The following is a 14102-nucleotide window of genomic DNA, read 5'->3' on the forward strand; positions in this document are numbered from 1 at the left end:
GTGGGGGGGATCAAGGGGGGATTTCAACCCAGTAGACAGTTTTAAAGCTGCAGATTCCATCTGGAAATGTGTAGCATAAACTGGCGTATCAGCTCAGATATTTCCCTGAATCATTCCTAAAATGTCTAAACATTTCCTTTTAGCTCACATATGGCTCATTTGCACCGGAGGACAGTGACATGGGACTGTCCCCTTCCTTCTACCGCATGGTCCCAAATACAACCCATCAGCATATGGGGATTATCCGGTTGCTTCTCCATTTCGGATGGACGTGGGTTGGTCTGTTTGCGGCAGATGATGACAATGGAGAACATTTTGTGCAGGCCCTGGAGCCCCTGCTGTCTCAGAATGGACTCTGTTTAGACTTCACAGAAAGAATCATAAACCAACCCGACTGGCATAGTCAGGTTAAAATTGATTATTTCATTTCAAGAATATACCATTTTTTTACAAGCAGCACAGCCACTACATTTATCCTCCATGGAGAGCCTATGACCATTGTACTGTTGAACAGTTACCTGCTTCGAGGGGGCATTCAGAGTAATGACAATACATCCTTTGGAAAGGTGTGGATTATGACAACCCAGATTGATTTCATATTAACAGGCACTCAAATGGGAGCGGACTTCCAGTTGTTCGAAGGTGCCATTTCCTTCACTGTTCATTCAGATGAGATACTTGGGTTCCCGAAATTCCTTCAGACTGTGAAACCTTGCTGGAAACAAGAAGATGGTTTTCTCGAAGATTTCTGGGTGCAAGCATTCAACTGTTTTTATCCAAATTGCAGTATGCCCTTAAAAGCTGATGGAATATGCACTGGGGAGGAAAAGCTGGAGAGCCTTCCTTGGCCCTTTTTTGAAATTCGCATGACCGGCCACAGCTACAGTATCTATAACGCTGTCTATGCTGTGGCACATGCTTTGCATGCTATGTATTCATCTACATTCAACCAGAGAGGAAGGGGAGGGGGCAAAAGAGCTGAGCTTCAAGATCTCCAGCCTTGGCAGGTAATATCTTGACAACGAAATGGCTTTATTAGCATGAACAGATTAGTACCAAGTGAAAGAACATCCAATCTTCTCACACAATTAAGAACATTTGCAGTGGCATTGTGCATTATTACTTGGAAAAAAGGAGTTGTGGGTTCAAGGTTCCTCCTCTGCTTAGAGACCAGGAGAAACGATAAGCTGTGCATTTGCCAGTATTCTCTCAAAGGAAAATGGGCCATTTCCACACTACTCAACTTTAATCGGAACGCCGTGGAACGTTGCGAAAAAAAATGAGGAAGATAGCATTTTCTCACGCGAGTTTTGTGCGACATCACGCAAAACTCATGTGAGAAAACACTGTCTTCTTGGTTTTGTTCACAATGTTCCACGGCGTTCCGATTGAAGGCGAGTAATGTGGAAACGGCCGTGGCTTCATTTTCTGGCATTTACCAGACAAAAGCATGGAAAGATGTTAGAAAATATCATCGTTATACTCTGGTTTCTCTTCAGATTGCATAAATCTTTCGCCTTTTGCTAAAGAAAATATCATCGTGCAAAGTCCATTCTGCTGCTAGTCCTTTGCAGTGAATTGAGAGAGCCAATGTAGTGTAGTGGCTAGAGTGTGGGACAAAGATCTGGGTGACCCAGGTTCGATTCTGTGCTCTGCCATGGAAGCATGGTAGATTACCTTGGGCCAGTCATATTCTCTCAGCTTTCCCTACCTCACAGAATTCATTGTGAGGAAAAAATAGAGGAGAGCTCTCTTTGGGTCTCTTTGGGTCCCCACCAGAGATAAAGGCATGTATAATGAAGTAAAATAAAAAATAAAATAAATTGTTTTTTTTCTTTCAACTAGCTCCACATATTTCTTCAAGGCATTTATTTTAATAACTCAGCTGGACAAACTCTGTCCTTTAATGACGATAAGGAAATGAGAACGGGATTTGATATAACGAACATGGTGACATTTCCAAACAAGTCTTTCAATAGGGTGAAAGTTGGAAGTATGAATCTCAATGCAGTTGATGGACAATTCATCATTCGTGAGGATATGATTTTATGGCACAGAACTTTCAACCAGGTGTGGCCTCTATTCTCAGGAGATTCTCTCTTTCTCCAGACAGGCAATCTACAATCCTATCCTATATCCATTGAAGGCAATGGGCTTAGAAAAGTATAAGTCTGCTTCGGTTTGCACTGTTAGCATCCAAACATTTTATTTGCTGAATAAGTTGACCTTGTTATTGGTGGTCATAACTTTAAACTGAAATCAATAGCTTTAATCAGATTAAAAAAAAATAGAATCACTCTGTTTATGAAACTTCATTTTTATTTGTTCAAGATGTTAGGGACCAGGTACAATTTCTGGTGCCATAACTTTGCATTCCTGCTATTTTAGACAGCTACAGGTTAAGTAAATTTTAGTACCATCTGCCTATTTTCTTGGCAAGGAAGTGATTGAAAAACGATGGGGGGCGGGGGTTAGCCAGGTTTTTTGCTCTAATTCTCCTTATTGCAGTCTCCATACTATATGGCTGCTATTATTGTTGTTGTTGTTGTTCTTGTTAGTAATCCACCTTTCTCACTGAGGTTCAAGTCAGACTATACAGTGTACATTAATGCAATCAACTGAATGAGTCATCTAAGAAGCAATGTAATAGAACTAGGATTATAGAAATTTGAAACAAAGCAGTGAAAGCAATATAAAACATACAGCAAACATGCTATACACAGTAGTATAGTTTACAGTTCCTTTCCCTTTATTAAAGCACTTTCCTGAAACATTCCACTAAAATATAGGCTTATTATCTTTATAAAAATTGTTCCTGACGAATTCTGTTTTACATAGTTTGAGGAATGACAGAAATGTGGGGGTTTCTTGACCTCCTCAGGCAGCCTGTTCCACACAGTGGTGGCCACAACAGAGAATGCATACCAGGCAATTGTTGTTCTTGCCCATTTGTAGGATGGCACCCCCAGAAAGCCATGCTCAGATAAGCAAAGCAGACACAACAGAGCATGTGCAGAAATGTGGTCCTGCAGCTATGAAGGTCCACAGCCATGAAGGGCTTTGTATATGATAGTCAGTACTTTTTCAATATTACATTTTTATTTTATTTGAAAAGAAAAGAAGAGAAAGAATTAAAATGAGCCTCACACACAATAGAAATAAAAAATTCGACAACCATGATGAGAATTCTAAACATAGGCATCCATAAAAGGTTTCTATATATCTAAAAAATAAGTCCATTCTCAATTGTCTATATGCCATATGTTCAAGTATAGATAAAGTCGTAAGGTCCTCCATCCATTGAATTAGGGGTGGTGGGCATTTGTTCTCCAATGTTATAATATAAGTCTTTTAGCTACAGTAAGGGCACGGAGGGTCCATTTTAGCTGAATGTCTATTCAGTTCCAAGTTATAGGCAGGTATATTGTTGAAGGCTTTCACAGCCAGAGAATGATGGTTGTTGTGGATTTTCTGGGCTGTATAGCCGTGGTCTTGGCATTGTAGTTCCTGACGTTTCGCCAGCAGCTGTGAGTGGGATCTTCAAAGGTGTAGCACCAAAAGACAGTGATCTCTCAGTGTCACAGTATGGAAAAGATGTTGGCAGGACATGCCAAGACCATGGCTATACAGCCCAGAAAATCCACAACAACCATCGTTCTCCAGCCGTGAAAGCCTTCAACAATACACTGAGAGATCTCTGTCTTTCGGTGCTACACCTCTGAAGATGCCAGTCACAGCTGCTGGCAAAACATCAGGAACTACACTGCCAAGATCACGGTGATACAGCCCGGAAAATCCACAACAACCATTATAAGCAGGTAGTTTAAAGATACATAAGCATCCTCAAAAATCAGTGGGCCTTCTAATACAAAATTAATATAAGTAAAAACTTCCTCCCTAGATAATTGTATGTGCCCAAAGCATATGTTTAAGAGATGCATCCTGTAAGCTACAGTGCCAGTAATTAGATATCGTACTTAGTCCTTTACTTAAAAAAGCTCTGTGATGTCCAATAGTCAGTACCTGGAACTGGACCCCATAATGGATGGGCAGCCAAAGGAATGACTGCAGAATGAGTGTAATGTGCATGCTCCATGCATGCTCCTGATAATAATCAGGCTGTGGCATTCTCTACCAAATGGAGTCTCCAAGTTACCTTCAAGAGCAGGGTCATGCAGAGTGCATTAGAATAGCCTAGTCTCAACATTACTGTGGCATGGATACAGTTTACCAGGTCAGCTGAGTCATTTGGGGGGCTAAAGGAAGATGGAAGAAAGTGCTTTTTGCAACCTCGTGAAATTGCTTCTCCAACAGTAATGCTGGGTCCAGCATAACTCTGAGGCTCTTAACCTAGTCAGAGAGGGTCAGCTGAAGTCCACTGAAAGTGGGAAGCACAATGTCCTTTAAGACCTCAGACTTCCCAGACAGCATTACCTGGGTTTTGTCAGGATTCTGACTTAATTTGTTTACTCTTAGCCATTTAACCACAGCAGTCAGGCAGCATCTCAAGACATCTATTGCTTCCAGGAGATTGGGATAGGGAGATATAGGCCTTTTTCATACTGCTTACCAGCCACGGAACATCGCGCCAAGCTCCCGGAACGGCAGCGTCTTCCTGGCGCGATTTCTCGCGAGAACAGCTGTTCTTGCATGAAATCTCACCAGGAAGACTTTCGTTCTGGGAGCTCGGCACAATGTTCCGTGGACAGTAAGCAGTGTGAAAACGGCCATAGAGCTGCGTGCCATCAACATATCAATGGCATCCAGTTCTGAAACTATGAATGATTTCTCATAAGGTCTTTACATTGGGGTTGAATAACTTAGGGGAAAGGAATGCACCTTGTGGAACCGAAAAGGACAAATCCCACACTGATGTTAACTATTGTCCCATAGCAACCCTTTGAGTCCCTTCTGTAAGGAACATTTTAAACTAATCCCAAGCATGGCCTCTGATTCCCATTTTGGTCTCCAAACCTCTCAAGAAGATGGCATGGGCCACTATATCAAAGGCTTTAGACAAATCCAATAGGAGCAACCAAGAGGCATGACTTTTGTCTCTATTCAGACAGAGATCATCAGCTACACCCACTGGCACCATCTCTGTCCTGTAGTCCACTGTGAAACCAGACTGGAAAAGGTCCAGAGCAGAGGAGTTATGCAAGATGGCCTGGAGTTGGTCCACCACTTGCTCAGAAGGGGCAGATTAGAGACTGGACAATAATTAGACATAATTTTTCTGGAGGGATGGATTATTAAGTAGTGGATATATTGACTACCTTTTCAAATGGCCAAAGGAAGATGCTGCGAGTCAGTGACTGATTTATGACAGACATGCATCAGTGACTCCTTAATGTGGTTCTTACATGGTTTACATGTCCATGGAGTTCCCCCAGCATAGGCTTTTGGATGGTCAAGGGGACCCCTCCTCTTTTCTACCAGCAGAAAATCTATTTGCCTGTAACCCAGTAGCTACTATGAGATTGAAGATATGAGCAAATGGTTGCATGCATAATACTCTGTTATGAATTAGCCCATAAGCCATAAATTAAATAATTTCTTTCCTGAACTCCATTAACAGGCATTACCCCTTTCTGTGTGCAATGACTACTGTCCCCCAGGTTTTCACAAGAAGAAGAAGGAAGGGGTGAAATTTTGCTGCTATGATTGTGCTCCGTGCCCAGAAGGGAAGATTTCAAACCAGAAAGGTAGGTGATCCAATGCATTCAATTTCCCAGCAATCAGTTTGTATCCAGGGCTTCATCCACACACTATTGGATATTTCACTATTGCTGTACAATACCCATAATTTGCAACTGGATTATCCTGTGTAGACAAGTGAATCCATTCCCAGAGAACGGCTACTGTGCAATGATAGCACAAGATACAGTAATGTGTAGATGCAGGCCTGATGACCATTTCCCAACTTTAAATGACTGCAATTTGCTTCTAACCAATGCTTAAGGCAGAAGTCTTGGCAATCCTGTAACAAGGTTAGGGTAATCTCTGCACAGGTTCTAAAACTGGGGAAAAGATATCACCCCCAAACCCAATGTTCTTCAGTGCTATTAGCTGTGGATTATATGTGATCTGCTGGCCTTTTGGGAAAGAGAAACATGTGAAATGGGCCACAATTTGCTTGGCTGGTCAGTGATTCTGGATCACATTATAGCTATTTAGCTAATTCCATTGTAAGACATGCAGAACTAGGAGACACATCAGAAAGGGCTAACAATGATCATTACATTGTAAGTGCTGATATTATTTATGGAAGAAGTTAAGTACAGCCCTGTGGATTTTGCGTCTACTCAAAAAGCCCATCTTGGAACTGTCTGCTGAAATCAATGCACGTAGACCAGCCCTTTCAATATTTTATTTAAGACAGCAAGCAGAGAAGAAAATGAGGATAAATATGCTTTCTGATTCATGCAAAATCATTCAAAGATAGCTGGATCCTCCCAGGTTTTCTGCTTGCTGTCACCTCCATTCCCTTCTGCACTGCAGTACACAGGCCCCCAGAATCCCTGGCAAAGCCTTTCTGGTTGTTATATGGAATCTCTTCTCCCTATTTTGCTGTTGGAGAAGCTGATAGGTGTTCAACCACCATGACCACTCACAAGCCAAGCCTCTCATCTCTCCATCTTACCACAAGTGGTCTCGACCAGTGGTTGAACAGTGAACTGTGGCAGCAGGAAGGAGAAGATAGGGAACCTGCCTAGCCAGTGGTGAGAGCGCAGGGCTTTCAGGCAAAAGATGCATGTGGTAGAAAGTAGCACAGTGGTTGCTGGTGGGTCATGCCCTGATGAGTCCTTCCACAGTGCCCACAACAACCGTGTAAAGATCTATGCCCCAGCTTTTTACTGACAGAAAACAAGGCCTGAAGGTTGACAATATTGCATGGTAGCCTAGCAGTAAAGGACACTTGTTCCTTAAAGGTACATGCACTGCTTCTATCATGGGTGTGTGTGTGTCTTTATTTAGATTTCAAATTTTCCTGCAAAACTGGGGCTTTTCTCATATTTGTAGAAACATCTGTCTTGTCTCGTCATAGCTCGGCTTTCTGGATTTAATTATCCACAGATGGGGCCATGTTGAGAATTGAATATATTGATTAAAGAAGGTTTTCACCTCAGCATGTGTAACCAGCTGCTGGAATTCGTTATTGCGAATCTGCAACTTTGTTCCCACACTGAGAGTATAAAAGAGATCGGGTAAAAGTAATGGATTGATAACCAGTGTTCCCTTTCCTTTCTTCTTAGACATGGATGACTGCATCATGTGCCCAGAAGATCAGTATCCGGTCAAAGACCAAGATCAATGTGTTCCCAAGATGATAAGCTTTCTATCTTATGGAGAACCATTGGGAATGAGTTTAGCCTCAGCTGCAGTTTCTTTTGCTGTGATTACAGCTTTGGTTCAGGGAACTTTCATTAAGTACAAAGATACTCCTGTAGTCAAAGCCAACAACCGGGATGTAAGCTATGTTCTCCTCATCTCCCTTCTCCTCTGCTTCCTCTGTTCTTTGCTGTTTATTGGACGTCCTAGGAAGGTGACCTGTTTACTCCAACAATCCACTTTTGGGATTGTCTTCTCAGTGGCTGTTTCTTGTGTTTTGGCCAAAACCATCACTGTGGTTGTAGCTTTCATGGCCACCAAACCAGGATCCAGTGTGAAGAAGTGGATAGGAAAACGAGTTGCCCATACCATCATTCTTTCCTGCTCTCTTATTCAGGTGAGCATCTGTACTGTGTGGCTAGGAACATCTCCTCCATTTCCAGATTTGGACACACAATCATTTACTGAAGAGATTGTAGCAGGATGTAATGTAGGATCTATCCTCATGTTTTATATTGTGATAGGCTACATGGGACTTCTGTCCCTCATCAGCTTGACTGTGGCTTTCCTAGCCAGGAAGTTGCCAAATAGTTTTAATGAAGCCAAATTTATCACCTTCAGCATGTTGATCTTTTGCAGTGTTTGGGTATCCTTTATTCCAACCTACCAGAGCACCAAAGGGAAATACATGGTGGCTGTGGAGATCTTCTCTATCTTGTCTTCCAGTGTTGGGTTATTGGCTTGTATCTTTTCACCTAAATGTTACATTATTGTGCTGAGGCCTGAACTGAACAAGAGGGACCTGCTCATAAAGAGAAAGAATTAAAGAATGCAACTGTTCCTTTCAGATACAGTTCTCTTGTGGTGTCTCTGGAACTGAGACAATAGACAACTCTAGAAATCAGCTTACTTAGCTATGTCTGTTCATAAGTTCCAAACAACCCCCCCCCCCAAATTTGATGGAAGTATATAGAATAAAATATGTGATTGTAAAATGTCTGGTAATTTTTCTCGCCATGGAACTGAGCCTTTCTGCAGACTGTACTGAGCTCTTCCAGGCCTCTGGGGGCCCCAAGGAGGCAGCGGAGAGGCAAACCATTTTGCCCCTCACTCGCTTCTTATCCCTGTATACTGCATCTCCACAGGGATAAGGAGTGAGTGCTAAGAAACATGGTTTGCCTTTTATATAGTAGGATATGAAATCGTGCGATTGCACTACTCTACTGTTCGCATATTTATTAAACACTTTTGCATTTAAAACTTTGGGAACTCAACGGCAGAGAATGGAGTACTACGCATGCCCAGTTTCTACAGAAACTGAAAGACAGGACAATGATATAGTGCAATCTTACTGCTAAGGCCGCAAGGTTCTGTGCCTTGGCTAGTGTAATCAGACAGAACATTATTACTTCCTCTAGAAATTTTAATTAAGATTTTAATTATTTTACTCATTTTAGCACACTGATGTACTGATTTTTTAGACATGTGTAAACTTAAAATCAATTTACTCCTACAGCTAATCTTATTCTGTTATCCTTTTAGCAGTTTGCTGTAATGAAATCACTGCTGAGGTGGCAAGATTCTGCACCCTGATTAGTTTAATTAGATAGACTATCACAACTCTCTTAAGAAATTTTAACCAATATGTAACAATTTTATGTATTTAAATGTATTGCTCAGTTTCCTAGATATGCTTAGACATGTAATCAATGTATTTGTTATATATTATTGTATATGCTGATGCAAATTCTGATCCTAGATCGTAATAACAATAAACTGAACAGATATAGTGCAATCCCGCATGCGCTCAAAACAAAAACAAAAAAAAGGAAAGTTGGGCGGGACTGCACCAACATCATTTGTGACGAGGTGCAGAAAGAATGCGCTTTCTGTTTTGGGACCTTTTTTCCTTCCACTACGAACACACTCAAGAAATGCATGAGGACGCTGTGTATGGAAGGTGGGTTGGGAAGACTTGGCTTTGGGACAGAGAAAGCCCCCCCCCCCAAGGAACATGTGGAAGCAACCATTGTGTCTCCCTACACTTCAGCATCCTTGTGTAAGATGTCTTGTGTAGAGAGACTCTAAGAAGCTGAAGAAACAACTGTTTTCAAGACTACCAGCTTGCATCTGGCCTAATTTCTTAGCTGACCAGAAGGGTCCAAAACCTCTGAGGGCAGACGTGGTCATGGCCTGTCCTCACAGGTAAAGGAGGGGTGAAGAACTCATCACCCCACCCCCATAAGGCTATGTGCTAACAAGCCAGAAGGCTGGTACCAGGCTCCATCAAGCTTTGCCCTTGAGAGCTGATTCAGGTTTGCACCTGTGGCTCAAGGCCTCCTATCTGACCAGAATAGACAGTACCTACCAGCCCCAATCTCCTAAAAGGGAAAAAAGTCTCAAAAGACTAACCCAAGATATTTTAACTTGAAATGCATTGAATAAGTGAATTTCACTACACCCAAGCAACAGTTTTTCAGAGAGAGAAAGAGGTCTTGAAGCACATTGTGCTTCCCTCTTGCTGACTCACTTAAGGGCCCAGGGTTATTCTGGATCCTGCATTATTGCTGCAAAAACAGATTCTTCCTGCTCTGTTTAGCCTGAAAGATGGCCCCCGACCCTGTCTCAGCTGGTCTGGCCACATGGATCTACACTATGGTTACCTTGAGACTAGAGTATTGTCATACATTCCACATAGGTCTATGCTTAAGATCAACTTGGGGCAAAGCTACAAGTGACGAATGACACTTGAACGGCAAGTTTATTTCTCCCTGTTCACTTGTGCTCCACTCAACCACTTGCCGTTCAAGTGCCATTCGTCACTTGTAGCTTGGCCCTCAGAAACTCAAGCTGGTAGAGAATGCTGCAACTAGGTTAATACTGAGGACTCGGTAGAACATGCCACACCGATTCTGCAATCACTCCATTGGTTACTGATCAGTTACTTGATTCAATTCAAGGTTCTGTTTATTATCTATAAGGCTCTTAATGGCCTTGGACCCTCATAACTGCAGCATCTCCTTTCCTGTTCTGCTCTGCCGTGACGACTTTGCTCATCTGAACAAAGCCATCCAAAAGTGACACCCAGTGATTGGGCACGATCGTCAACCAGCCATTCAACCTTGCAGAATGGTCTGTTGGAGGAGGTCAGGAAGGCCCCCACATTTTATCATTCCACAAAATGTGCAGAACAAAATCTTTAGGAGGGCATTTTATAAAGGGATTAGAACTGTAATCGAATGGCAGGCACAAAAGTGCTTTTATATGAGAACAGGATTGTAGTTTTTTCATTGTTTATTGTATGCATCACCTTGTAACTCACTTTCTGCATCACGGCATTGTAACGGGACAGTTGCCTGTGTCTAAAACCAAGTTTCAACTTGCCAAGAGAAAGATGGATCTCTCTCCGGGGAAGCCGAAAGCAGTTAGTCTTTAGACCTGTCAAACAGATAAGTTCTTTGAACCAGCTGTTTATCAGTACATTTATTTATATAGGGTTCAATATTGCTTTGCAACTCCTTATCAAACACACAGACACCAATCTAGAGTTTATTTCACTTTATTGAAAATATACCCTAGTTTTTTAATGAAGCAAGCAATCAAAATATAAATGGCTATTAATATAAATCCTATAACAACAGAACATAGAAAGGCAATAAGAAATAAGTTCACTAACATTTCTCAATAAATCCTAAGTTTAGCATTGCTCAAAGTTTCTATGAAATACATAGGTAGAAATAGTTTCTCACCTAGATTCTCTCAAGAGGTCTCTTCCATCAGTACCCTGCTTATTCTTTCTGTGTTTGCAATGATATACCTAATCATATGCAAATATTTAGGGTCTATTCACATGATAGCACAAACAAATATTGATTGGTTTGACACTTCACTGAATATTCATAATTTCATAGTACAGCCTTCCAATTAGTTAAAAAATTATGTCATAATCTGTACTGCAGGAAAATACTATAAATCTCTGACAAGTGTCAAGAAAAGTTAAGTTGGACGATCACCATTGGTTGAATCTCTGATAGAGGAACATCAATCTCAGTAGAGTCCACTATTTTAATTAATTGTCAAAGGATGAAAGCACACCTGCTGAATTACCTTATACATAGAAAAAATACACTGAAAGTTCATGTAAAGTTTAAAAGTTCATCTAGAGAGTATAGAAGCTAGGCCTAGTATTGTTCAGTATTGATTATTGGCATATGATTTTAATCTATATTGGCATAACAGCATGTCATCATGACTTAGAGGGTTTTTTGTTTGCATCGTTTTCCAATTCTGTATTCCTCGTCCTGTTGACTTGTTTATTGGATATTTTATGCTGTCTGATTGAATTGTTTTCTACGTTTTTTAAAAAAATATTTTTATTTCAATTATTAACAAAACTGTTTACAATATGAAATACAACATGGGTAAATTGTTAAAAACTACATAACAGAGAAAGGTAAAACATGGAAAGACAAATTCAAGTTGAATGATCTGATATATTTTGGATTATAGATTCAGGATTGTTTGGTATATTTTATTGGGAGGATATAGATTTTCTTTAGAAATGTATTCAAAAAAAGGAACCATTTTTCCATAAAATTTCTTGTTTGGGGGAAATTTTCAGCTTGATAGATTCCATCATTGATTTTTTCAAATAAAAAATGGTCCCATATTTTAGAATACCAACTGGTAATTGTTGGTACAGTATGTGATTTCCATTTTAAAGCAATTAATTTTTTTGCTGCCATTAAGAAGATATTGATGAGGTCTCGTCGAATTGGTGGGATCTCTATATCATCCCATTGATTCAGAAATATCAGCTCAGGTTTCTTTGGTATTTTGTAGCCAGCTAACAAAAAGATTTGGTGCAAGATTGTATTCCAGAATTCTTCTATGTAATGACATTTCCACCAGCAATGTATATATGATCCTGTATCCCCACATCCTTTCCAACATAAAGATGAACTGTGAGAATAAATAGCTGCTAAATTGTTTTCTACGTTTGATAATCTATCTTGAGTATTTGTGTGAAAGTTGGGCTATAAATGAAGTAAATACAATATAATAAAAATGTAAATTTGAGTTTGTATACAGGTGAAAATCTCCCCATCGAACCCTATGCTTAGGGTTATGATGAAATGGCTGGAGGCTAACTAATTAGGTAACTAATCTGTATATATTGGATGTCCACATGCACCATCAAATGTGTATATGGGTGTGTATGGATTGAACTGAATTGAAAAGTGAATTTCACTACAAGCACAGCAACAGTTTTTCAGGCAGCAAAAGAGGCCTCTTGAAGGACGTTGTGCTTCCCTCTTGCTAACTCACTTAAGAGCCTAGGCTGGATCCTTTTTGTGTACATATCTCCATCTTGTGGCGTGTTGAGTCGCAGGCACAGAACTAACTGCTGTCAGGCCGTTCAGCGGGAGGAAAAATTTGTTCATGGAGCTGTTTGAAGACATGCTTGTGTGACTTCAGAGAGAGGCAAGCCAGCACCATTTTGACCCCAAATCAGATTTGTTCTAGGAAATGTTCAAACTTTGCATTGAATTGCTATGTGGAGTCAACCAGAGTTGTCATGAGAAGGGGAATTTCTTTTTCCAAAATTTGCTTTTCTAGATAGATCCATTGATTCCTTTTATTCTTTTTTTCTGCTTTAAAAGCAAGGTATCTCTTTAATTCCTCTTTGTAGGGAAATCAGTCGTGCTCTTTTCTAACCTCAGTGCTTTCAGTTATTTTATGTTACGCACCACAAGGTGGTGCTCTAGCAGGAGGACAGGAAGGTTTGGGAAGACATTGCCTGCCTCTGAGCAGCTAATAAAAATCCGAAATTTGGTTGAACTTCTTTCCCTGCCCTTCCTCTCTTCAAATTTCCTATTTATTCATAATAGAATTGATTAGAAACAGACTCCAAATTCCTAAACAGAGGAAATGAGACTGATTGTTGGATTTCAGGGAGAAACTGGGTAAAATGGAATGAACAGAATTTGTCTTCATGCTAGAGTCATCTATGATTTCTTCAAAAGATTTGCAGTTTTTTTGCACAGAATAGAAATGAAGACAAAACAGAGTTCTGCTGTTGCTTTCTTGACCAAATGTTATAACCAGTACATAGTCCATGTAGTTAGATGTAAAGGAGATGTTATTTTCATTAAAATTTGTGGAATAAAAGATTGGCCTTTTGATCAATTACTTTTACTGAACATTTCTACCAAGCTCTAAGAAGGAGTTTTACTCTCCCTTTCATTTTCCTCTTATTTCATCTTATGTTCTTCTGAGAGGTTTGTTCTCTTCCCATAGAACCATAGAATCATAGGGTTGGAAGGGATCTCTAGGGTCATCTAGTCCAACCCCCTGCACAATGCAGGACATTCACAACTACCCCCCCACACACACCCCAGTGACCCCTGCTCCATGCCCAGAAGAGGGCAAAACACTGTCAGGTTCCCGAGCTGAACTGACCTGGGGAAAATTGCTACTTGGACCCCAAAGTGGCAAGCGGCCTTACCCTGGATATTTAAGAAGGGACCATGAGAACTAAACACTGATGTAACCCTTCCTGGTTTCCCTCTCATTATCTGCCTAGGTACACAGAATCAGCATTGCTGTCAGATGGCCGTCTAGCCTCTGTTTAAAAACCTCCAAAGGAGAGCTCACTATCTCCTAAGGAAGTCTGTTCCACATAGGGACTCCTCTGTCAGGAAGTGCTTCCTAGACTTCTGGTTTGGGATCATGGTAGTCTGACGCAGCTCAGGGAGCTGAGCTGTCCA

General features: G+C 40.8%; 1 protein-coding gene across 1 annotated transcript; it reads left to right on the forward strand.

Moving 5' to 3' along the window:
* The first annotated feature begins 206 nt into the window (after positions 1-206).
* LOC129330265 (vomeronasal type-2 receptor 26-like) lies at positions 207-8158 on the forward strand. The gene is made up of 4 exons (XM_054980304.1): positions 207-1007; positions 1846-2070; positions 5579-5705; positions 7257-8158. Exons 1-4 carry the CDS (start codon positions 207-209, stop codon positions 8156-8158), a joined length of 2055 nt encoding a protein of 684 aa, XP_054836279.1.
* The last annotated feature ends 5944 nt before the right edge of the window (positions 8159-14102 follow it).

The sequence above is a fragment of the Eublepharis macularius genome, chromosome 5 (genome assembly GCF_028583425.1).
Source record: "Eublepharis macularius isolate TG4126 chromosome 5, MPM_Emac_v1.0, whole genome shotgun sequence".
Classification (NCBI taxonomy): domain Eukaryota; kingdom Metazoa; phylum Chordata; class Lepidosauria; order Squamata; family Eublepharidae; genus Eublepharis; species Eublepharis macularius.

Coding starts and splice junctions, on each gene's coding strand:
- LOC129330265 (XM_054980304.1), top strand. CDS start 207: ATGGTCCCAAATACAACCCATCAGCATATGGGGATTATCCGGTTGCTT. Junction 2,071..5,578: donor GGCACAGAACTTTCAACCAG/GTGTGGCCTCTA, acceptor CTCCATTAACAG/GCATTACCCCTTTCTGTGTG. Junction 5,706..7,256: donor GAAGATTTCAAACCAGAAAG/GTAGGTGATCCA, acceptor CTTTCTTCTTAG/ACATGGATGACTGCATCATG.